This window comes from Hemitrygon akajei, chromosome 4, assembly GCF_048418815.1.
Source record: "Hemitrygon akajei chromosome 4, sHemAka1.3, whole genome shotgun sequence".
NCBI classification, from domain to species: domain Eukaryota; kingdom Metazoa; phylum Chordata; class Chondrichthyes; order Myliobatiformes; family Dasyatidae; genus Hemitrygon; species Hemitrygon akajei.
The window spans coordinates 102005184-102032147 of NC_133127.1; the positions used below are offsets into that span (position 1 = coordinate 102005184).

At 42.6% G+C, this 26964-nt stretch overlaps 1 protein-coding gene across 5 annotated transcripts in view; it reads left to right on the forward strand.

Annotated features, from left to right (window-relative positions):
• The window catches only part of LOC140726568 (protein transport protein Sec24B-like), a 182927-nt gene that overhangs the window by 1721 nt on the left and 154242 nt on the right, over positions 1 to 26964 (forward strand). For 3 of the 5 annotated variants that reach the window (XM_073043124.1, XM_073043127.1, XM_073043128.1), the window contains exons 2-3: positions 6494 to 6582; positions 23741 to 24481. In XM_073043124.1, coding sequence (XP_072899225.1) covers positions 23764 to 24481 — 718 coding nt within the window. In that variant the 5' untranslated portion in view covers positions 6494 to 6582; positions 23741 to 23763. Of the gene's footprint in view, positions 1 to 6493; positions 6591 to 23740; positions 24482 to 26964 lie in introns of all 5 variants that reach the window. The other 2 variants (XM_073043125.1, XM_073043126.1) reach the window with 2 other exon arrangements.

Consider the following 26964-nt stretch of genomic DNA (forward strand, 5'->3'; position numbering starts at 1 on the left):
AAGAAATACAAACACTATTTACATTTATTAATAGAGTAGTGTTATCATCTTTGCAATTAGCCTGCTGAGTGCCCTTTGGACTTCCTCCAGTCCACTGTATTACTTTTGTAAATAAGGGGACTTGAATTGTAGCCTCACCAATACCCTGTAGATATTTTTGTATTTAGAAATACAGTATGGAACTGGTCCTTTGAGCTGCGCTGCTCAGCAACCCCTTATTCAACCCTAACCTAATCACGGGACAATTTACAATGATCAATAAACCTACTAACCTGTATGTCTTTGGACTGTGAGACCTGGAGAAATCCCACGCATTCCGTGGGGAGGACGGACAAACTCCTTATAGAGGTTGCAGGGATTGAGCTCTAAACTGCGACGCCCCGAGCTGTAATAGCATTGCACTAACTGCTACACTACCATGGTGTTGTCCCTATTCTTACCAACCATTAGTACCTACCAACTCCTTTGCAGTAAATGCCAAAACATTGACATATTGCATTTGGTGTGTTCCTGATGCATCTGCTTCAGCACGACCAAGAGCAGACAAGGTGACCACTTTGCTTAGCACCTGTGCTTTGTCTGCAAATGGACAATATTGAGCTCCTGGTGACAAGCTGTTTGAACTTTCCTCCCTATTCCCATGCTGATTGGTCTGTCTTCAGCTTCTTTCACTGCCAGGATGAGGCCTAACACAAACTAGAGGAACAGCATATTCTGCCTAGGCATTGTTCCCTCTAAGGGCGATAGCGCGGCCGCACAGTAACTGAAATGCTCTTGTGCATGTAGCCTTTGTTACCGCACTGCTGGAATTTTCTTTTATGTGATGTTAATATTAAGTGCTGTGCAGTTATTAGGCGGTGTTAAACATAAATAATAACGACAATAATTCCTGCTCACGTCAATGGCTGCGCAGCTTCTATATATAAGGAACGTTGATAGGTGGTAAAGAAGGTGTGTGAGCGGCATACTTAATTCATCAGTCAGGGCACTGAGTATAAGAGTCAGGAAATCACTGCAGCTGTTTAAAACTTTGATGAAGCTAAGTTACATTACATAGTCCCATTTTGGCAAGTACATCGATGCTCTAGGGAGGTTCACCAGGATACTACCTGGATTAGAATATTAGCTATAAGAAGAGATTGGACAAACTTTGGTTATTTTTCTCTTGAGCTTTGCAGGTTCAGGGGAGACCTAATAGAAGTTTGTGTTGCAGAGGTAGATGGGGTCTTTTTCCCAGGGATGTGCTGATAAGTTCAGAGGAGGAGAATGTAAAGATGTTTAAAAGGGTGTGTCTTTTTACACAGAATCTGGTGGGTGCCTGGATTGCACTGCCATGGATGGTGGTGGAAGCAAAGGCTTTTGTAGTCAGGAAAGAATAGATCCAGGAAAGAATGGTTATAGGAGTTTATTTATGTGTGCAGCCAGAGGAAGTGGACAGGTTCCTAAATGAGTACTTCACATATGTATCCACTGTGCAGAAGGAAATAGGTAATGGTCAGATTGGGGAGGAATATGTTGATATTCTGCAGCTCCTTATTTGTTATTAAGGAGTTGTTGTAGGGTGTCTTTGAAAAACATTAAGATGGATAACTCCCCAAGGCCTGATGGAAACTATCCCAGGATAGTGATGGAGGCAATGGTCGATCACTGGGGCTTTAAATGAGATCCTTGTATCCATTTTATCGACAAGCAAGATCTCAGAGGACTGGACAATGCTTAGAAACGAGAAAAATCTGCAGATGCTAGAAATCCAACCAACACAAACAAAATGCTGGAGGAACTCAGCAGGCCAGGCAGCATCTATGGAAAAGAGTTCAGTTGACGTTCCGGGCGGAAACCCTCCTGCAGGGCTGGAGAAAAAAGCTAGGAAGTAGATTTAAAAGGTCTGGGGTGGGAGAGCAAAACACAAGGTGATAGGTGAAACCGGAAGGAGGGAAGAGCTGGGAAGAAAAAGTGAGATCTCCTAGTGGCCATCCATTTTAATTCTACTTTCCATTCCCATTCCGATATGTCTATCCATGGCCGCCTCTACTGTCGTGATGAGACCACACCCAAGTTGGAGGAGCAATACTTTGTATTCCATTTGGGTAGCCTCCAACCTGATGGCATGAACATCAATTTCTTAAACTTCTGGTAATGCCCCCACCCCCTTTTTCCTCTCTCACCTATCTCCCTGCCCATCCATTGCCTCCCTCTGGTGGTCCTACCCACTTTTCTTTCTTCCATGCCCACAGCAATCAACTTCCCAGCTCTTTACTTAATCCTTCCCCCTCCAGGTTTCACCTATCACCTTGTGTTTCTCTCTCCCATCCCCTCACCTATTAAATCTATTCCCTAGCTTTTTTTTCCCTCAGTTCTGCCGAAAGGTTTTGGCCTGAAATGTCCACTGTAATCTTTTCCATAGATGCTGCCTGGCTTGCTGAGTTCCTCCAGCATTTTGTGTGTGTTGGAGAATGCTTAGTGTTATTCCTGTCATTAAGACAGGTATCAGATATAATCAAGAAAATTAAGCCTGTGAGCCTTGCAACAATGATGGGAATTATTGAAAAATATTCTCAGACACAGGACTTACTCACCTTTTGGAAAAGCTTAGATTTACTAAAGGTAGTCAGCATTAGTTTTATGCAGCATAGGTAATTTCTTTTGAATTTGCTTGAGTTTTATGAGGAGATAATGAAAACAATTGATAAGGATAGGACAGTTGATGTCCACATGGATTTAGTAAAGCATTTGACAAGGTCCTCATGGTAGGCACACACATTGATTTGGATGAAAATTTACTTAGTCTGATTAGCAAAGTTTGGAGATAGCATGAAAATTGCCGCAGTTTTAGATAGTAAATAAGGTTGTCAAAAGTTATAGCAGGATATAGACCAGCTGGGAATATGAACAGAGAAATGGCACTTGGAGTTTAATATGAGCAAATGTGAGGTGTTGCATTTTGGGAGTTCAAATGCAGTGGAGATTTTACAGTAAATGGCAGAAACGTTAGGAACATTAATGCATCGAAAGGTCTAGTTGTGCAACTCTATAGCTCCCTGAAGTTGGCAACAGGATGAATAGGCTATTGAAGAAGGCATGTGGTTTACTTGCTTTATTGGTCAGGGGTTCATTATAAAAATTGGAAATGGTATTCAGCTGTATAAAATTTAGTGTTCAAAGTACATTTATTATCAAAATATGTATACTTTATAGAACCTTGAGATTCGTCTGCTTACAGGCAGAAACCCATTGAAACAAAAGAAGACTGACAAACACCCAATGTGCAGAGAGAAATACAAACAATAAAAGTAATCAAATAGCATTCAGATCTGAAGTTCACAAAGCCAGGCATCACTGCAGCCGATTCAGAAGTCCATTAGTTGTGGGTCACAGCCTCAGTTCAGCGCAGAGATGAGTAAACCTCGCGGAACAGCAAGCTGAATCAGCCTGTCCCTCTCCTCCGGCCACAACGTCCTGACCCACATCTGGATTATTTTGTGCAGTTCTGGTTACCATACCATAAAGATTTGGAAGTTTCAGGGAGTTTTCCTGGATTGGAGTGTATTGGCTATACAAAAGAGGTTGGACAAACTTGGGATTTTTTTTCTGGTATGTCAGAGGCTGATAGAGGTCAATGCAATCATGACAGTCATAGATCAAGTAGATTCTTGGAGTCTTCTTCCCAAGATAAAAGTAACAAATAGAAGAGAGCAAAACAAAATCTGCAGATGCTGGAAATGCAAGCAGCATGCATAAAAATGCTGGAGGAACTCAGCAGGCCAGGCAGCATCTATGGAAAAGAGTATAGTTGACATTTCAGTCCTGTTGAAGCATCTCAGCCTGATACGTCGACTATACACTTTTTCATAGATCCTGCCTGGCCTGCTGAATACTAGAGAGCATGAGTTTAAGTTGAGATGAAGGAAGTTTTTTTGCACGGTGTGTTGTAGTTGTCTAAAATGTGCTGGAACCAGATACAACAGCACTGTTTAAGAGCCATTTATATTGACACGTGAATGTATCCCATATAGGGATGTAGACCATCTGCAGGCAGATATAAATAGTTAGATTGGCATCATCTTCAGCACAGACAGGGTGGGCCAAGGGGTATGTACTCATTTCTGCTTTGTGCTGTACTAAATGAATAATTTTCACTTGCCAGGCTGTTAACTGTTGACCCACTGTGGTTTCAGGATTCAATGATTTATGTTAATGAGATGGATGAAAGGACTCTGTACTGTGTTTCTTTTCATCATGAGGAGTTGGAGGTGATTGATAAGACTGTGAGAGGATATAATTTAAGATTAGTGTAAATGGATGGCTTATGGTCAAGTGGGCCAAAAGGCTCGCTTCCATTGGAGAATAGAATAGAGCGAGGTGATCATATGTTCAGTCCATAGAGATGAGGTAATTTCTTTAGACAGAAGGTGGTAAAGCTATGGAATTCATTGCCGCACATTGGGGAAGCCAAGTCATTGGGTTTATTTAAAGTGAAGGTTAAGTGAAGGTCTCACAGGAGACCTTGCCCACGCCCAGGATTACGGCTGCACAGGTGGAAGGTCAACTGAGGAAGATCTGTACCAGCAAGGCGGCTGGACCGGATGGAGTTTCCCCACGATTACTGAGGGCCTGTGCGACTGAGCTGGGAGAACCACTACAGCGCATCTTCAACATGAGCCTGGAGCAGAGAAGAGTACCCAGACAGTGGAAAACATCCTGTTTTGTCCCGGTACCGAAGAAACCACAACCAAAGGAGTTGAATGACTTCAGACCTGTTGCCTTGACGTCGCACGTGATGAAGACCATGGAGCGGCTGATAATACAGAATCTGAGGCCACAAACCAGGCACGCCCAGGATCCTCTTCAGTTTGCGTATAAGGAGAAGGTGGGAGTGGAGGATGCTATCACGTATTTGCTGCACAAATCACTCTCTCACCTAGAGGGGGTCAGTTGTGCTGTGAGGATTACATTCCTTGACTTCTCTAGTGCCTTTAACACCATCCAGCCCAAGATCTTAAGGCACAAACTAACGGAGATGGGAGTAGACTCTCACATGGTGGATTGGATAGTGGACTACTTGACAGATAGACCTCAGTATGTGCGGTTGGGAGACTGTAGGTCTGACACGGTGGTCAGCAGCACAGGGACGCCGCAGGGAACCGTACTCTCTCCGGTCCTGTTCACCCTGTACACATCAGACTTCCAATATAACTCGGAGTCCTGCCATGTGCAGAAGTTCGCTGATGACACGGCCATAGTGGGGTGTGTCAGGAATGGACAGGAGGAGGAGTATAGGAAACTGATACAGGACTTTGTGATATGGTGCAACTCAAACTACCTGCGTCTCAATATCACCAGGACCAAGGAGATGGTGGTGGACTTTAGGAGATCTAGGCCTCATATGGAGCCAGTGATCATTAATGGAGAATGTGTGGAGCAGGTTAAGACCTACAAGTATCTGGGAGTACAATTAGACGAGAAGCTAGACTGGACTGCCAACACAGATGCCTTGTGCAGGAAGGCACAGAGTCGACTGTACTTCCTAAGAAGGTTGGCGTCATTCAATGTCTGTAGTGAGATGCTGAAGATGTTCTATAGGTCAGTTGTGGAGAGCGCCCTCTTCTTTGTGGTGGCGTGTTGGGGAGGAAGCATTAAGAAGAGGGATGCCTCACGTCTTAATAAGCTGGTAAGGAAGGCGGGCTCTGTCGTGGGCAAAGTACCGGAGAGTTTAACATCGGTAGCTGAGCAAAGGGCGCTGAGTAGGCTACGGTCAATTATGGATAACTCTGAACATCCTCTACATAGCACCATCCAGAGACAGAGAAGCAGTTTCAGCGACAGGTTACTATCGATGCAATGCTCCTCAGACAGGATGAAGAGGTCAATACTCCCCAATGCCATTAGGCTTTACAATTCTACCGCCAGGACTTAAGAACTTTTTAAAAGCTATTATTAATGCTTTTTGAGATAGTGATTTAGATGCATATCATATTTTTTTTTACTGAATTAAGTATTGTATGTAATTAGTTTTGCTACAACAAGTGTATGGGACATTGGGAAAAAAAGTTGAATTTCCCCATGTGGATGAATAAAGTATCTATCTATCTATCTATCTATCTATCTATGGGCAATAGGTTGAGAAATAATAAATCAGCCATGATGGAATGACGGAGCAGGGTCGATGGGCCAAATTGCCTTAATTCTGCTCCAATGTCTTATGGTCATCATCTCATTTAGGTCAGCAGAATGCTCACCAGAATTTTATTCAGGATCTTTGATTAGAGAATAGAAAGCCCGCCTCCTGGGTTGCTGTATGAAAATTTGTGCTGGAAGTTCAATAAGGACAGGTGAGGCTGTGGGATGGCTGCATTATCCCATGTTCCTTCATATCTTGAAATAAAAGAAACCTTTTGCCTCTGTATCATCACAGTAACTAAACCACAGTTATCCTGTGAAGAGAAACTTGTGACTTTATCACAATTTTAATCTGGCTTGACGTCTTTTTGTTCAGGTGACTTCAATGCGCCTCAGACTCAGAGTTTGCTCGTGTCACAGCTGAATGCAGAAATACATGACTACTTGAAGGATTCTTAATTGAAAGTGAGTTTGTAAGTAGCTGGGTTCAAGTCTAATTATGTCGGTATTTTACAGTTATAAAATATTTTACATCTGTTACGAATAGCCCATTGTTTGAAAAGCTAAAGTTTGAAAAGCATATTGAGAAGGATTGCTTTTATGTCACTTTGGATTTTGCAAAAGTTAGCTATGCATTCTTTAAGAAAGTACTTTTTTAATTTGATCAATAAGTAGTTGAGCCACACAGGTCAGGTACAGTTCCCAACTTTTGATTCCAGCGAGAAGAACAATGAAATTGTAAATGAAAACTTCAAATGCTGGGTGTTTGAAACAAAACAAAAAAAAAACTAGGAAAAATCAGCATCAGAGAAAAGAGAAGCAGTCACATCTTGACTGCAATCCTTCATCAGAACTGCTAGAAAGAGAAGAAGTTAGTTTTCAGTCGGAGAGGGAAACTAGGAGCAAAGGAATGTCTGTGATAAGGCCAATTGCTTAGTGAAGACAGTTACCTGCCCATTAGTTGTTTGGTCTATTTGGTTTGTTGTTAATGGCAAGGTTAGGACATGCCCAGCTGACCAGATGTACGAAGAGAAGTAAAAAAAATAATCTGAGCCAAATAGAAAATAGAGAATACTACAAAAACACAGCAGGCAAATGCAATGCAGGAATTCATTTTGAGAGGACTAGGATATAAAAACAAAGATGTACTGCTGAGGGTTTTTTTTAGAACGTATTGGTCAAATTGCACTTGAAATATTGTGAACAGTTTTAGGCCCCACGTTTGAGGAAAGATGTACCCTTCCTGGAGAGGTTCACAGAGATGTGCCCAGGAGCTTAACATTTGAGGAGCATTTAGTGGCTGTGAGATTATTCAGAAGGATGAGGGGAGATCTTATTGAAACTTATAAGACTATAGGACATAGGAGCAGAATTAGGCTATTTGGCCCATCAGGTCTTCCCATGCCATTCCATTCAATCCTGGCTGATCCTTTTTCCTCGAGCTCAGCCCCACTTCCTGGCCTTCTCCCCGTAACCTTTGATGCCATGTCCAATCAACAACCTATCAAGCCCTGCCTTAAATACACATAGTGACCTGGCCTCCACAGCTCTCTGTGGTAATAAATTCCACGTTCACCACCCTCTGGCTAAAGAAATTTCTCCGCATCTGTTTTATTTAGGCTCCCCTCTATCCTGAGGCTGTGCCCTCTTGTCCTAGACTCTCCCACTATGGGAAACATCCCTTTCCACATCCACTCTGTCTAGGCCTTTCAACATTCGAAAGGTTTCAATGCGATTTCCCCCCTCACCCTTTAAATTCCAGCGAGTACAGACCCAGAGCTATCAAACATTCCTAGTATGATAACCTTTTCATTCCTGGAATCACCCTTGTGAACCTCCAATGCTAGCACATCTTTACTTAGATGAGGAGCCCAAAACTGTTCACAGTGGTCAAGGTTATAAGCTAGTGCCTTATAAAGTCTCAGCATCACATCCCTGCTCTTGTATTCTAGACCTCTTGAAATGAATGCCAACATGGCATTTACCATCCTCACCAGTGACTACATGCAAGTTAACCTTCAGGGTGTTCTGCACAAGAACTTTGCATCTCAGAGTTTTGGATTTTCTCCCCATTTAGAAAATATTCTGCACATTTATTTCAACTACCAAAGTGCATGACCATGCATTTTCCAACATTGTATTTAATTTGCCACTCTCTTGCCCATTCTACTAATCTAAGTCCTTCTGCAGCCTGCCTGTTTCCCCAACACTACCTATCCCTCCACCAATCTTCAGATCATCTGCAAACTTGGCAGCAAAGCCATCTATTCCACCATCTAAGTCATTGATATACAGCATAAAAAGAAGTGGTCCCAACACCGACCCTTATGGAACACTACTGGATATTTAAAGGTCTGGTTGCTATAAGAATATAAAAACTAGGAGCAGGAGTATGCCATCTGGTTTGTCGAGCCTGTTCCGCCATTCAAGAAAATCATGCCTGATCTGGCCATGGACTCATCTCCACCTACTTGCCTTTTCCCCATAACCCTTAATTCCTTTACTATGCAAAACTCTATCCAGCTTTGTCTTAAATATATTTACGGAGGTAGCCTGCACTGCTTCATTGGGCAGAGAATGCCACAAACTCACCACTCTTTTGGAAAAGCAGTTTCTCCTCATCTCCATCCTAAATCTACTGCCCTGAACCTTGAGGCTGTGTCTTTGAGTTCTAGTCTCGCCTACCAGTGGAAACAACTTTCCTGCCTCTACCTTATCTATCCTTTCATAATTTTATGTTTCTGTAAGATCTCCTCTCATTCTTCTGAATTCTAGCGAGTACAGTCCCAGACAACTTGATCTCTCCTCATAGTCTAATCCCCTTATCTCTGGAATCAACCTAGAGAACCTCCTCTGCACCACCTCCAAAGCCAGTACATCCTTCCTCAAGTAAGGAAACCAGAATTGCACGCAGTACTCCAGGTGTGGCCCTGTACAGTTGCAGCATATCCTCCCTGCTCTTAAATTCAATCCCTCTAGCAATGAAGGCCAATATTCAATTTACCTTCTTGATAGCTTGCTGCATCTGCAAATCAGCCTTTTGTGATTCATACACAGGCACTCCCAAGTCGCTCTGCACAGCAGCATGCTGCAATTTTTTACCATTTAAATAATAATCTGCTCTTTCAATTTTTTTCCTTCCAAAGTGGATGACCTCACATTTGCCAACATTGTACTCCATCTACCAGACCCCTTGCCCACTCACTTAACCTATTGATATCTCTCTGCAGATTCTCTGTCTTCTACACAATTTGTTTTTCCACTCAATTTAGTATCATCAGCAAACTTAGTCTGCCTTTCAGATAGTTAATGTATATAGTGGGCCTAGCACTGACCACTGCAGCACACCACTCACCACTGATTGTCAACCAGAGTAACACCCATGTGTCCCAACTCTCTGCTTTTTATTAGTTAACCAATCCTTTATCATGCTAGTACATCACCCCCAACTCTATGCATCCTTATCTTATGGATGTCTTTTATGCGGCACCTTATTGAATGCCTTCTGCTTCAGACCCCACTTGGAGTATTGCACTCAGTTCTGGTCGCTTCACTACAGGAAGGATGTAGAAATCATAGAAAGGGTGCAGAGGTGATTTACAAGGATGTTGCCTGGATTGGGGAGCATGCCTTATGAGAATAGGTTGAGTGAACTTGGCCTTTTCTCCTTGGAGTAACGGAGGATGAGAGGTGACCTGCTAAAGGTGTACAAGATGATGAGAGGCATTGATCATGTGGATAGTCAGAGGCTTTTTCCCAGGGCTGAAATGGCTAGCATGAAAGGGCACAGTTTTAAGGTGCTTGGAAGTAGGTACAGAGGAGATGTTAGGAGTAAGTTTTTTTACGCAGAGTGGTGAGTGTGTGGAATGGGCTGCCGGCGAGAGTGGTGGAGGTGGATATGATAGGGTCTTTTAAGAGACTCCTGGATAGGTACATGGAGCTTAGAAAAATAGTGGGCTTTGGGTAACCCTATGTAATTTCTAAGGTAAGGACATGTTCGGCACAGCGTTGTGGGCCAAAGGGCCTGTATTGTGCTGTAGGTTTCCTATGTTTCTATTGTGCTGTGTATTTTGTGCTGGGCTTACTGGGATATGCTAAGTACACAGCTATGCACAGAGAAAACCAAGACTGCAGCATTTGCAGTCTCTCTTGTGTCTATTATCATACTGAATAACTCCAAGACTTTTTTTGGCTTACTCCTGATTCTAATTTTAATACTCTAAATATTCTCATATTTGAATCCTAACAAAATGTGAAATGGTGCATTTTGGGAAGTTATATTGGGGCAGGACATGTAGAATTAATGACAAAGCATGAAGGAATGAAAGTGGCAACACAACTAGAGAGGGTGGTGAAGAAGACACTTCCATTCATAGATCGTTGCATAGAATATGAAAGTTCAGACATTATGTTGTAACTTCACACAAAGCTGTAAGCTGTACTTGGGAGTGTTATGTTTTATGATGGTCGCCACTTGATAGGGCATTTGAGCCAAGGACTGACATGACCAGGTTATATGAAGTTAAGAGAGGAGTAGATAGGATTTTTAGTAAGAATAGTTTTTCACATGATAGGACTAGTGAAAATGAGAGCATCCATTTAAAGTGAGAGAAAGTAGTTCTAAAGGGGATCTGAGGGGTAAGATTTTTTATACAAAGTAGTTGATATCTGGAAAGTGCTGCAAGAAGAGCTGCTGAAATCATACAGTTATTTTGTTAGGGGCATTTAGACAGGTACTTAAATAGGCAACGCATTGAAGATTGCTAATCTGGTGTGGGTAAATGGGATTAGTGTATTTGGGCAAAAGGGCCTCATCTCTGTCCTGTACATCTCTGACTCTGAGTGAGGTATCACCTTGGTAAATAACCAGTGCCTTCAAAGAAGAATTTATCTCTGAGAAAAGCAATAGTAGAGCATTTAGTTATATGCATGGTAAGTTACAGTGTGGCTATAATACTGCATTTAGGTTTTGCATGCCTGTCTTTCTGTATCAACAAGCTGCAGTATGAGGTTTCTTTCATATGTCATTACTCATCACAGAAAATGTCACTGCAGTGCTCAGACTGGACAGACCGGAGGGCTCCTCAGGTGGGCCTGAGGAATGAGAAAGGGATGACCATGGTAATGGGATTATATTATAAACCTCCCAGTAGTCAGTGGGGTTTAGGGGAGCAGATTTGTAGTGAGATACAAGACTGTTGCAAAAAAAAAGATTGCAATAGTAAGTGATTTATACTTCCCATATATTGATTGGAGCTCCCATGCATTCAATGTTTTAGAAACAGGTTCATCCCCTCTGAAAGCAGTTTTCTGACTGGACAATGAATCCATGAACACTGCCTCACAATTTTTATAAATAAGTAAATATAGTAATTAATAGTTTTTAAAATTGTGTATTGCAATGTACTGCTGCTGCAAAACAACAATTTCACAACATATGCCAATGATATTAAACCTGATTCTGTTTCTGGGAAGTGATAGGATAGAGTTTGACAAATGTGTTCTGTAAAGTTTTCTTTAAATATAGAGGTCCAAATTAGAGAAAGTACAAAACTGGATCTCCTATTAGGCAACAAGTCTGAACAAGTAACAGAAGTTATGTTGGGGAACATGTTGGATCTAGTGATCATAACTCCTAAGTAATTTTGGAGAAGGCTAGATCTGGTCCTCGAGTTGATATTCTAAATTGCCAGTCCAATTTTGACTGTCAAGTGTGGACTGAGAATGGGTTGTTTTCTGGCAAAGGGATGCTTGGTAAGTAAGAGGTCTTCAAAAGTGGAACTTTGAGAGTACAGAGTTTGTATGTTTCTGTTAGAATAAAAGTTCACAGCTAACAGGTAGAGGAAACCTTGGTTTTCGAGGGTTATTAGGGCCCTGGTCAGGAAGAAGGAGGAGGTGTATGGCAGGTATAGGCAGCAAGGAGCAAAAGTGATGCTTGAGAATAACAAGAAATGCAAGATACACTTAAGAGGGAAATCAAGAGGTCTAAAAGCGGACAAGGAGGAGAATCCCAAGGCTTCTACAGATATAGCAAATGTTAAATTGGTCCATTTGCAGTTCAGCCTGTTCATCAGTGTATGGAGCTGAAAGATAGGGGAGATCTTAAATGGAAATTTTTGCAACTGTATCATACAGGAAATTGTCACAGTCTGTAGAACTGAGGAAAAACAGTAGTGAGGTAATTGACAGGAGGATAGCTAATGTTGTTCCATCACAAACAAGAGAAAGTCTGCAGATGCTGGAAATCTGAAAACACACAAAAGATGCTGGAGGAACTCAGCAGGCCAGACAGCATCTGTGGAAAGGCATATAGTCGACGTTTTGGACTGAAGAGAAAAAAGATGAGGATTCAGAATAAGAAGGTGGGGAGAGGGCAGAAAGAAACACCGGGTGATGGGTGAAACTGGGAGGGGGGGGGGGTGAAGTAAAGAGTTGGGAAGTTGATTGGTGAAAGAGATACAGGGCTGGAGGAAGGGGAATCTGATAGAGGACAGAAGACCATGGAAGAAAGAAAAGGGGGAGGAGCACCAGAGGAAGGTGATGGGCAGGTAACCAGATAAGGAAATGGGAATGGAGAATGGTGAAGGGGGTCTGGGGGGGGGGGGGGGTTTCATTATCGGGTTTGAGAAATCTGTGTTCATGCCATCCTGTTGGAGGCTACCCAGACGGAATATAAGGTGCAGCTCTTGCAACCTGAGTGTGGACTCATTGCAACAAGTAGAGGAGATCATGGATGGACATATGGGAATGGGTAGTGGAATTAAAATGGGTGACCGTTGGGAGATCCTGCTTTTTCTGATGGAAAAGCAGTCTCCCAACTATGTTGGGTCTCACTAATATATAGGAGGCCACACTGGGAGCACTGGACACAGTAGATGGCATCAACAGACTCACAGGTAAAGTGTTGCCTCACCTGGAAGAACTGTTTGAGGACCTAAATGGTAGTGAGGGAGGTGGTGTAGGGGCAGGTGTAGCATGTGTTCCACTTTAAAGGATAAATGCCACGTGGGAGATCAGGAGGGATGAATGGACAAGGGAGTCATGTAAAGAAACAAAGAAAACCTACAGCACAATACTGGCCTTTCAGCCCACAAAGTTGTGCCAAACATGTCCCTACCTTAGAAATTACTAGGGTTACCCATAGCCCTCTATTTTACTAAGCTCCATATACCGTGTAGGGAGTGATCCCTGCAGAAAACAAAAAGTGGGAGGGGGGAGTGGGGGGGAGAGAAAGATAAGCTTGGTGCTGGGATCCCATTGGAGATGGCAGAAGTTACCAAGAATTATGTGCTGGACATAGAGGTTAAGAGGAACCCTATCCCTGCTGGGAATCTCCTTTCTTTGAAGAAGGGGGACATCTCCTTCCTTCTGGAATGAAAAGCCTTATTGTGAGAGCAGATGCGACAGAGACAGAGGAATTGAGGAAGTTATTTTCACAAGTAACAGGGTGGGAAGAGGTATCATCCAGGTAGCTGTGAGCATCAGTGGGTTTATAATAGACATAAGTAAATCAGCTGTCTCCGAAGATAGAGACAGAGAGATCGAGAAAGGGGACAGAGGTGTCAGAAATGGACAAGGTAATTTTGAGGGCAGGGTGGAAATTGGAGGCAAAGTTGATGAAGTCAACTCCACATGGGTGTAGGGGGCAGCACCAATGCAGTGTTCAATGTAGCATTGGAAAAGTAGGGGAGTGACACCAATGTAGGCTTGGAATATAGACTGTTCCATTTGGCCAACAAAAAGGCAGTCACAGCTAGGACCCATGCAATTGCCTGTGGCTACACTTCTTGTTTGAAGGAAGTGAGAGGAGTCAAAGGAGAAATTATTGAGAGTGAGAACAAGTTTTGCCAGATGATGGTGGAGGGAATGTGGTTGGGTCTGGTGTCCAGAAAGAGAAAGAGCTTTGAGGCCTTCCTGGTGGGTGATGGAGTTGTATAGGGACTGGACATCCATAGTGAAAATAAGGTGCTTGGGCCATGAGCTTGAAATCATCGAAAAGATCAAGAGCAGGTGAAGTGTCACAGATGTAGGTAGGAAGGGACTGAACCAGGGGGATAAAACTGGATTGATGGATGCAGATATGTATTCAGTGGGACAAGGACAAGCAGAAACAATGGGTCTACCTGGACAGACAGCTTTGGATCTTGAGTAGTAGGTAGAAACGGAAGGTGTGGGATGCAGGAACTATGAGATAGGTGGCAGTATTTGGGAAATCCCCAGAGCTAATAAGGTCAGTGGTTGTGTGGGAGACAATAGCCTGGTGCTCCTTAGTGGGATCCTGTTCGAGGGTAAATAAGAAGAGGTGTCTGATAGTTGTCGCTGGCCATCCACAAGGTGGAGGTCAGTACACCAGACTACTACAGCATCCCCTTTATCTACAAGTTTGGTGGTGAGGATACGATTAGTGCACAGAGAATGGAGAGCAATGTGTTTGAAAGGAGAGAGTGGTGAAGTCAAGACAGTTGATGTCCCGTCGTCAATTGGAATGAAAAGATACAGAGCGGATGAGTGTCCAGGAAGAGGAGGAGGGTTGAAGGTGGGTGAAAGGAGCATCAGTGCAGGGCGGAGAGTCCTTGCTAAAGAAGTAGGCATGGAGAAGGACTTGGTGAAAGAGCTCAGCATCATGGTGGGTGATGACCTCACTGAGGTATGGACACGGGGATGAAGGTGAAACCCTTAGTGAAGACAGAATGTTCTGCCTCAGGGCGGGGAACGTAGGAGGGTATGGTGAACACCCAGCACAGGTGAGAGCTGGGATCAGAGGGGGGGGGGAATGGGGTTGGTAGTTTGAGGAGAGAGGAGAGTTGGGTGTTCAGTGAAGGTGGAGTGTTGTTCCATTGTTTCTGAAAGGCTCTGGGAAGTTACAGGCCAGTGACATTGGTATTGGGTAAGTTGTTGGGAGGTATACTAAGTCAGAGTCATAGAACACTGCAGCCTTTGGCTCATCTAGTCTATGGTGAACTATTAATATGCCTAGTTGTGTCAAATTTTTCTTAAATGTTGAAATCAAACCCCCATCCACCACTTGTGCTGGCAGCTCGTTCTACACTCTCACCACCCTATGAGTGAAAAAGCTTCCCTTCATATTCCCCTTAAACATTTCACCTTTCACCCTTAACCCATGACCTCTAGTTCAAGTCTCACCCAACCTCAGTGGAAAAAAGCCTGCTTGCATTTCCGTATCTATAACCCTCATAATTTTGTATACCATTGTCAAATCTGCCATCTTTCTCCTACTTCCTAGGGAATTAAGTCCTAACCCATTCTACCTTTTCGTATAACTCGGTTTCTCAGGTCCTGGCATCGTCCTTGTAATTTCTGCACTCTTTCAATCTTATTGACGTCTTTCCTGTAGGTAGGAGTCCATATTACTCCAAATTTGGCTTCACCAATGTCATATACAGTTTCAACATAACCTCCCAACTCCCGTACAGAAATCAAAGTATTGAGAAGACCAGTGTGCCATCTATGTTCTCAGTTCTCTCTGTTCTTCTGCACTTCCCAGTGATATAATTCCTTGAAAGTGGCATCACAGATAGTTAGGATCTTAAAGAGAGCTTTTGGCACATTGGGCCATGAATCAGAGGAGTGAGTATCCAACCTTTCCCTACAACTCAGGTCCTCAACTCACAGTAACACTCTTGTAAATTCCTTTCTGTACTCTATCAATCTTATTAATATCTTTCCTGCACCCCGTCAATATTATATCTATTGTGTAAGTGAGTGACCAGAACTGCATGCAGTGTTCCAAATTAAGCCTCACCATTGTCTTGTACAGGGAAAGTAGCCCATGATATCCCCTTTAAATTCCTCCCCTCTGTTCTTCAACCTATGCTCTCTTGTTTTTAACGGTACCCCATGGGAAATAGATTATGTGCTTTCATCTTGTTTATGCTATACTTGATATTGTATATCTTTACTAGATCACTGCTCAGTCTCCTATGTGCCAGGGGACAAAGTCTTAATCTACACAACCTCTCTTTGTAACCCAGGCTCACAAGTCCAGGCAATTTTGTGGTAACATTTTTCTGTACTCTTTCTAGTTTAATAACCTCTATTGATAACATCTATTCTATAAGAGGGTGAACAAAACTCTACATAATACTTCAAGTATTATAAGCATGACTACCTTATAAAGCTGCAGCATATCTTGTCGAATCCTATGCTCAGTGCTGTGACAGATGAAGGCCAGTGTGCATGTGCATATGCATTCTTCACCACTTGAGAAGCTTCTTTAATTAAACTATATACTTGTACTCCCAGGCCCATCTGTTCATAACACTCCCCAGGACCCTACCATTCACTGTATTATTCCTATCTTAGATTTGATCTCCAAGAGGCAACACCTCACATTTATCTGGATTGAAAGCCATATGCCAGTTCTCAGCCCACATATCTAGTTGGTCAAGATCCCTCTGTAATTTTTCATAACCTACTACATTGTCTTCAATATCAGCTATTACAGTATCACCCGCAAACTTGCTAATCAACCTTTGTGGATTCACTTCCAAGTCGTTTCTATCAATTACATCAACCACAGAACATTACAGCAATTCAACCCACAATGCTTTGCTGACCGAAGGTAATCAAACCCTTCCCTCTCACATAGCCTACTTTTCTTTGATCTGTATGTAAGAGTCTCCTAATGCTTCTACCAGCACCCCTGGCAGTGCGTTCCATGCACCTATCACTCCTTGTGTAAATAAAACTTATCTCTGATAATCTCCTCTATACTTTCCTCCAATCACCTTAAAATGATGCTCCTTTATAATGGTCCTTCCTGCCTGGGTGGGGGGGTTGTGGTGTAAGACTCTGATTTACACCTCTGATCATCCTGTACATCTCTATAGTCTCCTCTCAATCTCCTTTGCTTCCAAAAAGTCCTAACTCCTAACTCACTCAGCCTATCCTCATAAGAAATGCACTCTAATCCAGCCAGCATTCTGGTAAATATCTGCAACTGCTCATAACCTTCTTGGATCGGCCTCTGTAGCCACCAGAAGATGTATCAATAGACAACTCTTTATGAGAATATCATACTCAACTTGAGTGATCCCTCCGATAATGACGTGACTGGAACTGAACCCAATATTCCAGGATTTTGTTGAGCTGCGTTAGTACCTCGTTGCTGTGAACTACGAAGAAATTAGCACTGACCCCTGTGGCACACCACTCGGCGCAGGCTTGCAATCCAAGAAACAACCCTCGACCAGCATTCTCTGCTTCCTTCAACTGAGCCAATTGTGAATCCAGTCATCTTTTTCCCTTGGGTCCCATCTGGCCATTTTCCTGGCTGTCATGCTGTTCAGCTTGGTGTCTTTGTCTTCTTCACTGCATTCTTAGTATGTATGTTAGCCAGAAGGGATATTTGCATGAAATAAGTTAAAATGGGTATGTGAATAGTTGAGCATTCAGGTATGAATATTATTCTGTTACTGTAGCCTGCAGATTCCTGGATGTACGAGTACAGCTATCTTTCACCTGTATAATTGGATTGAAAATACAGAAGGTGTTTAAATGTTAGAATAATGGAGGCATAGAAATATAGCAGGATATTTAGTGTTTCAGATTTTTAAAATTCTGATTATTGTTGGATCTGACTGTTTAATTCTTAGATTATACTGTTTAATTGATATTTTCTTTGCTGTTTAGCAATTAATTATCTGCTTGTATTTTATTTAATAACTTGTAAACTGCCTAATATGCTTCCCAGTGATAATAGTATGTCTATGCAAGTTCATTGTGTTCCCCTATTAGTATTATTCTGGAAAGCTCAGGAAGCTTCTCTTTATTCTGCATTATTTGAATAAGTGCTTTTTCATTGGTCAATGCTTATCTACAAATTTGAATGGAATTTTCCTTATCTTTGTAGTATAAAAATAGCTGGCTATTTGTATGTTAGTATCTCAGTTCCTCTGTCTCTTTCTTTGCCTCATAGACCTCCATCACTGTCTGTTTCAATTTCTCTTTGTTCTATCAATGCTTATTAAAACAATCATGAATCATCAAGTTAGGTGCTTCTTTCCTGACCTGAAATAACCTTAGATTTAAACATCAGAATCCAACATCATGTACAAGACTCTTGGGTTATTATGACGATTATTACTGTATTTTCCCAGGTAACAGTCTCAAAACTGAACTTGTAAAATTCCCTTAGGCTGGGAAAGCAATAATTTCCCTGAATAAAGCTTTCAACAGGTATTATAGATTGCAGATTATTACTGTACTTTGTATGACACCTTCGATTTGTGTGTTTGGCATTGGCTCTTGCGGACGATGGAACGTTTTTAAAGAAACTGAAGCCATAGCATGCTCAGGCAGAGGCATTGGGCATTCATATTTTCATACCCAGTTGAACTAGGATGTCTCCTTATCATTATTGGAAAATTGAATCTGGAGTAACAGTTGACAACACTTCTGAGAAGAAAATCCTTTGTCATGAAATTTTGAAATACAGGTAGTCCCCAAGTTACGACCGTCTGACTTATGGACAACTTGTACTTACGAACTGAGGAAGGAGGACGCCGTCCGCCGTTTTAAGTCAGATTGTGATGCCATCCACCATTTTAAGTCATTGCCGTTGACACTGTGTTGAGTGTGTAACTTTGTATTTGGCTTAAATTTTTCTTAGCACGATTCACCCTGACCCTGCCCCCCCCTTCCTTCCGGTCGGCTGGTGGCGCAGTGAGATCAGTGCTGGGCTTGAGAACGGCGGTTCCCAAGTTCGATCAAGTGACAGACCGCTCCCGTGCCAGGTTGATGTCGATCCAGTGACTCCCGTACCATCCGTGACGGGTTGATATCAAGCTCGCAACTCGAACTTCTTAAAAAAAACACTGCCACCTCCAGTTTAAATTCCCACATGGAATATTGTGGAGGATCAAATACCCAAACCCAGCACAGCCCCCACTTGTCCCAGTTAACCTGTGGTGGACTTTAGGACCTGGGGAATTCAGTGTGGTGGTTCTTAGGACCCGGCGGAGCTCAGCAAAAAGGATAAAGTGAGAACAATGTGAAAGGCCCTGCCCCGATGAAAGCTACAATTATTACTAAGCAATGCAGTGGCATAATTATTGGAATACATATGTTTCTTAAGTGTACAGGCAGTGCATGGGTTATGCCCGGGTTACATACGAGTTCCGTTCCTGAGTCAGTATTTAAGTCGGATTTGTAAGTAAGTCAGAGCAAGTACATCTGGCATTATTTAGCGTCAGTCAAACGTTTGTCTTAGTATATGTTTTACCTTTCTATGCATATAAAACACTTAAGAAATGTACGTATTCCAATAATTAAACCACTGCGTTGCTTAGTAATAATTGAAGCTCTCATTAGGGCAGGGCTTTTCACATGTTCCATTGTTCTCACTTTATCCGTTATCCTTTAAAATTGACCGATTGTAGCCTAAAGCTTTTCCAATGACCGATGGCGTTTCACCTCTTTGCAAACACCTTATTATTTCCACTTTATTTTCAATTGCAATTGCTTCCCGTCAACAGAACAGAAACACTGCGGGCGTCGGGTCCCGACCTCCACTGGCTCCCGAGGTCCACTGGGTCTTAAGGACCACTGCACACCATCAACGGAACAGAAACACTGCAGGCGGCAGGTCCCGAACTCCGCCGGCTCCCGAGGTCCGCTGGGTCCTAACGACCACTGCACTGAGACAGGATGAATGGGACAAGTGGGGGCTGTGTTGGGTTTGGGTATTTGATCATCCACAATATTCCGCGTGGGAATTTAAACTGGAGGTGGCAATGTTTTTTTTTACGAGGTTGAGTTGCGAGCTCAATATCAACCCGTCACAGATGGTACGGGAGTCACTGGACCGACATCACCCGGCACGGGAGCAGTCTGTCACTGGATCGAACTTGGAAACCTCTGTTGTCCAGCCCGGCGCTGATCTCACTGTGCCACCAGCTGACCGGAATGGGGGGGGGGGGGGGGGGGCGTGGGGTCAGGGTGAATCTTACTAAGAAAATTGTAAGCCAAATACAAAGTTAAACACTCAACACAGTGTCAACGGCAACAGCTTAAAATGGCGGACGGCGTCGGGTTTCGACTTAAAATGGCGGATGACATTCTCCTTCCTTGGTTCGTAAGTACGAGTTGTCCGTAAGTCGGACGTTCGTAAGTCAGGGACTACCTGTACAATACTATATATTACTAGAACTATTGCTAAGAATCATGTTTTTTTTAAATATAAAAAGACAAATTTTTATTGAATTGACATTGGAATTGAAGGCTTTGTGGCAAAGTTTGCAGATGATATAAAGATAGGTGTAGGGGTAGGTAGTGCTGAGGAAGCAATGTGATTACAGCATGACTTAGACAAATTGGAAGAATAGGCAAAAAGTGGCAGATGGAATACAGTGTTGGGCAATGTATGATGATGCATTTTAGTAAAAGGAACAATAGTGCAGACTGTTACCTAAATGGGGAGAAAACTTAAGCATCAGAGGTGCAAAGGGACTTGGGAATTCTTGTGCAAGACTCCCAGAAGGTTAATTCACAGATTGAGTCTATGGCAATTGCAATGTTAGCATTCATTTCAATGGGAATAGAATATAAAAACAAGGAGATAATGCTGAGCCTTTATAAGACACAAGTGAGGCTGCACTTGGAGTATTGTCAACAGTTTTCAGCCTCATATCTCAAATTCCAGAGGAGGTTCACGAGGATGATTCCAGGAATGAAGGGGTTAACATATGAGGAGCATTTGGCAGCTTTGGGCTTGAACACTGGAATTTAGAAGAATGTGGGGTATCTCATTGAAACCTACTGAATGTTGAAAGGACTAGATAGGGTGAATATGGAGAGGATGTTTCCTATTGTTGGGGTATTCAGAACTAGAGGACACAGCCTCAAAATTGCGGGTCGACCTTTTAGAACAGAAGTAAGGAGGAATTTTTTTAGCCAGAGAGTAGTGAATTTGTGGAATGCTCTACCACAGACTACGGTGGAGGCTAAGTACATCGGTATACTTAAGGTGGAAGTTGATAATTTCCTGATCAGTCAGGGCATTGAAGGATATGGTGAGAAGGCAGGTAATGGTGTTGAGTGAGTTCTGGGATCATTCATGATGGAATGGAGCAAACTTGATGGGCTGATTGGCCTAATTCTGTTCCTATGTCTTATGGTCTTAAGGACAGCTCCGATTAAATAAAAACATAAGTTTAACTTTTCACAGAAGTGCTAATGCCTAATTTTAGCTTTATCTGCTTAATGTTGGGAATTGATTCCTCTTTGCTCCAACAGTACCAAGATATCACGAGCACAAAAAAAAAATCAGATGCTGGAAATCCAAAACAACACACACAACCTGTTGGAGGAACTCAGCAGGCGATGTTTTGGGCCAAGGCCCTTCATCTGGACCTCATGAAGGCTTTTGGCCTGAAACGTCGACTGTTCACTGTTTCCCATAGATGCTGCCTGGCCTGTTGAGTGCCAGGATACTTTATGGCAATTTTTTATCCTGTCTTTAAATTTCATAACGCAAACACGAGGAAATCTGCAGATGCTGGAAATTCAAGCAACACACACAAAATGCTTGTGGAACGCAGCAGGCCAGGCAGCATCTATAGGAAGAAGCATATTCGACGTTTTGGGCCCAGACCCTTCACATTAATTAACTTCCGTTAATGCCCCTCCTCCCCCTTCTTACCCCATCCCTTATTTATTTATTTATTTATTTATTCCTCCCTCCCTCCCTCCCTCCTTTTTTTCCTCTCTCTGCCCCTCTCACAATCACTCTTTGCCTGTTCTCCATCTCCCTCTGGTGCTCCCCTCCCCCTTTCTTTCTCCCTAGGCCTCCCATCCCATGATCCTTTCCCTTCTCCAGCTCTATATCCCTTTTGCCAATCATCTTTCCAGCTCTTAGCTTCACCCCACACCCTCCTGTCTTCTCCGATCATTTTGCATTTCTCCCTCCCCCTCTCACTTTCAAATCTCTTACTATCTTTTCTTTCAGTTAGTCCTGATGAAGGGTCTCGGCCCAAAACGTCGACAATGCTTCTTCCTATAGATGCTGCCTGGCCTGCTGTGTTCTACCAGCATTTTGTGTGTGTTGTTTATATTTCATAAACACTTTCTCCAGTGCTGTTGTATTTAGAATTATTTTTTTAAAAAATAATTTTATTCCTAAAGTGCCTTATAACAGTAAAAATATAGTGGTAGTTTTCACAGCTTCTGTCACCTGAAGTGCTTGAGAGCCAATGAAACTTTGTGAAATGCAGCCAAGGCTTTGTTCATAGTGCCTTTCTCTACTCTCTGTACACAACTGAGTAGCCAGATACTGTTCTAACTCACTACAAATTTGCATGTGATGCAGGAACAGTAAGTTCCTGAAGGGGATAGAGAGCCTTGTAACGTGTTATAAGAACAGCCTTTCAATGGCTGTAAAACAAAGAGCTGCAGGGAGCGAGAAGAGCATATAGAGGGGTGCTCTTTCAAAACAGAGATGCAGAGAAATTTCTTTAGCAAAAGGATGGTGAATTTGTGGAATTCGTTGCCATGTGCAGCTGTGGAGGCCAGGTTGTTGGGTGTATTTAAGGCAGAGATTGATAGGTTAATCTTGATTGGACATGACATCAAAGATTACGGGGAGAAGGCCGGGTACTGGGGTTGAGGAGGAGATAGAAAAGAAAGATTAGCCATGATGGAATGGCAGAGCGGACTTGATGGGCCAGATGACCTAATTCTGCTCCTATGTCTTATGGTCACATGCCCCTGTTTACGTCAGTGGTGCTGAGGCAGAGATGGCTGAATCTTCATGTTCCAATCTTCTTGTCCTGGTCCAACCTGGTGGGTGTCATGGCTAAGAAAGCACACTGTACTCTTGATTTTGTCTACTTCTCTCAGGTAATCTCTCAGCTTCTTTTACTCTAGGGGAAAAATTCCAGCCTCTCCTCCTAACCCAAACCCTTCAGTCCCAGTAATATCCTCATAAATCTTTTATGCACTTTCTCCATTTTAATGATAAGCTTCCTATAGCAAGCTGACCAGAACTGTATATGGCCTTACTAATGTTTTCTACAGCTACAACATTTCATTATAGCTCAACTACCGTACTCAAGATTCTGCCAAACACCTTCTTCACCATTTGTTCTACCTATGTCAGCACTTTAGAGGAACTATGTACCTGCACACTGAGGTCTCTGTTCTCTGTTCTATGTCTCTGTTCTGCAACACTACCCAGGCCTATCCTTTACTCTGTTAGTCTTGCTCTGATTTGTCTTTCTGAAATGTGCTATCTTGTAATTTTAAATATTCATGTGAATGAAACTCTGCATGCCATTTCTCATCCCACTGGCCCACTGATCAAGATCCCATTGTAATCTTAGATAAACTTCTTCCTGCTCTGTGTGAGATTGGTATCATTTGATTGGTGCCAAGGCATACTGGGCTTTTGGGCAGATGTTAACTGAGGGAAGATGTGGAAAAATGTTAACTGAGGACTGTGTAACAACTGTGATTTAAAATTTTCTTTACTGCATGTGCAGTGGTATTGCAACAAAACCACAAACGTGCTATATTTGCTTGCATATATATATCATGCCTTTTGTTTCTAACATTGGAAATAATTTGATGAGATATAACAAGATATTTACTATTTTTATTTTCTCAGGCCCCACACAGAACTTCTTGTCTATGCAGCATCCTCTGACTTCTGGAGATGGAGCATCTCTGCAGAACAGCAGTACTGCTCCAAAATGTCATCAGCCAGTACCCAATAAAGAACCATTTAGATCAACTGTTCAACAGTATGACTTCAATTACCAGAACAGCTACCAGCCGTCTGCTCACAAGATCATCCGACCTCTCTGTCCTACATCTTTGGGTGATACTCAAGGATCTGGCCAGATGTACACCACTCTTTCCATGGATTCTTCATTATTTATACCACGTGTTCCTAACATGACTACTGCCAGACCGCAATCTGGGCAGGCATTTATAAGCACTCCTCAGCAAGCAAGTTACATTGCAAGTGGTGAACCTTACCCAACTCAAGTTCCTTACTTTGTCCCTTCTCACAGTACTACTCAGGTTTTTCCATCCCATTCTGCTACTATTCACCAAACTTACCCTAGTTTCTGTTATCAAGCTGTGTCTAATTTCAACACCCAGTATGATGTTTCCTTAACCTCACAGGCCACCAGTCAACCTTCATTTATTGCCTCGTCCGGTCAAACAAAAGCACTGCCAAAAACGGGGCAGGAGCATGCCCAGGCATCATTTCAATCTTGCCATGCTGGAAATACTAGTGCTTCTTTGCAACCTCAAGTTGGAGCATCACTGGCAATGCCAACTGGTCCTACTGTCAATCCTGTTGTCTTTCCTTCCTGTGCAAGTAGCCAAACAAGTGCAGGTAGGGGATATTTTGAGTTATTTTTTGGAAGGAATGGATGTTCGTTTTTATTGTAAAGACAAATTTATCTACTTTATGCTTTTGAAACAGTTGCATTTTTTAAAAAAACCTGTGGCTTTACTGTGAAGGAAATTGATATAATGTTTTATTTTAAACTTGATTAGCACAAAAGGAGAGTTTGGTGATTTTTGAGTGAAGATTTTCTAGAGCTGCTGTGGTTAATGTGACAAAGCCAAAAATTGACTTAAAAGTAAATGACTTGATTGCAGTTATTTTAAAAATGTAAACACGAGGAAATCTGCAGATGCTGGAAATTCAAGCAACACACACAAAATGCTGGTGGAATGCAGCAGGCCAGGCAGCATCTATAGGAAGAAGCACTGTCAACGTTTCGGGCCGAGACCCTTTGTCAGGACTAAGGCTACGTCCACACTAGACCGGATAATTTTGAAAATGCCGGTTTCGCGTAAAAACAATAGGCATCCACACCAGGCATTTAAAAAAATATCTCTGTCCACATTAAAATGGATATTTCGGCGAATCTCCTCCTACTGCGCATGCACAGGACACATCCACCGAAAACAAGCAACACGTTTGGTGTCGAATCTTGCCGTGAAAGACTTGTTGCGTGTTTGTGTGGTTACAGACTAGAAAAACTTAAACGACGGACAGCTGTTGGCTCTCGCACAGGAGGACTTAAAACTAAAAAAAAACAAATACTGGAGCGTATGAAGGCAACCGATAGGGAGTTCACAGACATTATGACCAGGCTGACGACAAACATTGAAAAACTGACAAACTCTGTTGCATTAATAAAGCCCCTTGTTAAATGTATAAAACATGTCTGCATCAGAATTATCTCATATTTCCATACAATGTTACATTAGGCTGTTACACATCTATTGTCAGAGAAGTACTTGCATAAATAGGTAAACCACCTTCATATGAGCAAGGACAGAAAACAGGGCAAAGTGAGTATACTTATTTATTCAGTAAGTTATGGGTCAAAGTATTTGGTGAGTACATTTCTAACTCTTCTGGCTTCAGTCTGGTTGCTGTCTGTTCTGAAATTGTTAGGTTGTGTTCAAGAAAACAATGAAATGGCACGCTGCCATCACCATCTGTTCCGGCAAGTCATGACAACGTTTTCAGATTTCTCTGGTTACCCCGTCCACACTGCTCTGTCCAATCCGGCATTTTCAAAATTACACACTCTGGAGGGTGATTCTGAAAATCTCTGTTTTCAGGGGATGAAAATGCCGTTTTAGTGTGTAAAAACGAAGGAAAAAAGCTTCGGTTATGGATTTATCTGGTGTAGTGTGGATGTAGCCTAACTGAAAGAAAAGATAGTAAGAGGTTTGAAAGTAGGAGGGAGAAATCTGAAATGATAGGAGAAAATAGGAGGGGGAGGGATGAAGCTAAGAGCAGGAAAGGTGAATGGCTAAAGGGATACAGTGCTGGAGAAGGGAAAGGATCGTGGAACAGGAGACCTAGGGAGAAAGAAAGGGGGAGGGGAGCACCAGAAGGAGATGGAGAACAGGCAAAGAGTGATGGGTGGAGAGAGGAAAAGAAAGGAGGGGGGGAATAAATAAATCAGGGATAGGGTAAGAAGAGGAGGAGGGGCATTAACGGAAGTTAGAGAAGTCAATGTTCATGCCATCAGGTTGGAGGCCACCCAGACGGAATATAAGGTGGTGTTCCTCCAACCTGAGTGTGGCTTCATCTTGACAGTAGAGGAGGCCATGGATAGATATATCAGAATGACTCTACTGTCAAGATGAAGCCACTCTCAGGTTGGAGGAACAACACCTTATGTTCCGTATGGGTAGCCTCCAACCTGATGGCATGAACATTGACTTCTCTAACTTTCGTTAATGCCCCTCCTCCCCTTCTTACCCCATCCCTGATTTATTTATTCCCCCCCTCCTTTTTTTTCTCTCTCTGCCCATCCTGTCTTCTATCATTTCGGATCCCCCCCCCACTTCCAAATCTCTTACTATCTTTTCTTTAGGTTAGCCTTGACGAAGGGTCTCGGCCTGAAACGTCGACAGTGCTTCGGCCTATAGATGCTGCCTGGCCTGCTGCGTTCCACCAGTATTTTGTGTGTGATTGCAGTTATTGTTATAATTTAAAATAATTATATGTATAGCTGGACTTTTTGAATTAAAGTGAAACAATAATAATCTGGCTCCCTTGGGACTTTGATAGTGTTGGACTAGCAGATTTGTAAGACTTGGATTTAACACTTTTTGATACGCAGCACAACTTTGTTACACTTTATATGTTACACAGTAATGAAATTATTTTTTCAGAAAGCGTTGAGTTTAAAGAGAGTGTCAAACTGAGTGCAGGTGAATTAAAAGTAAACCCAGGGAGCCACAACTTGTCAAGCCATTCTGGAGGCTGCCTGCTTCTAAGAGCCTCTCCATGACTTATGCTGATTGTGCATCTGGCCTGCACTCCGAATCCTAGCAATAGTTGCA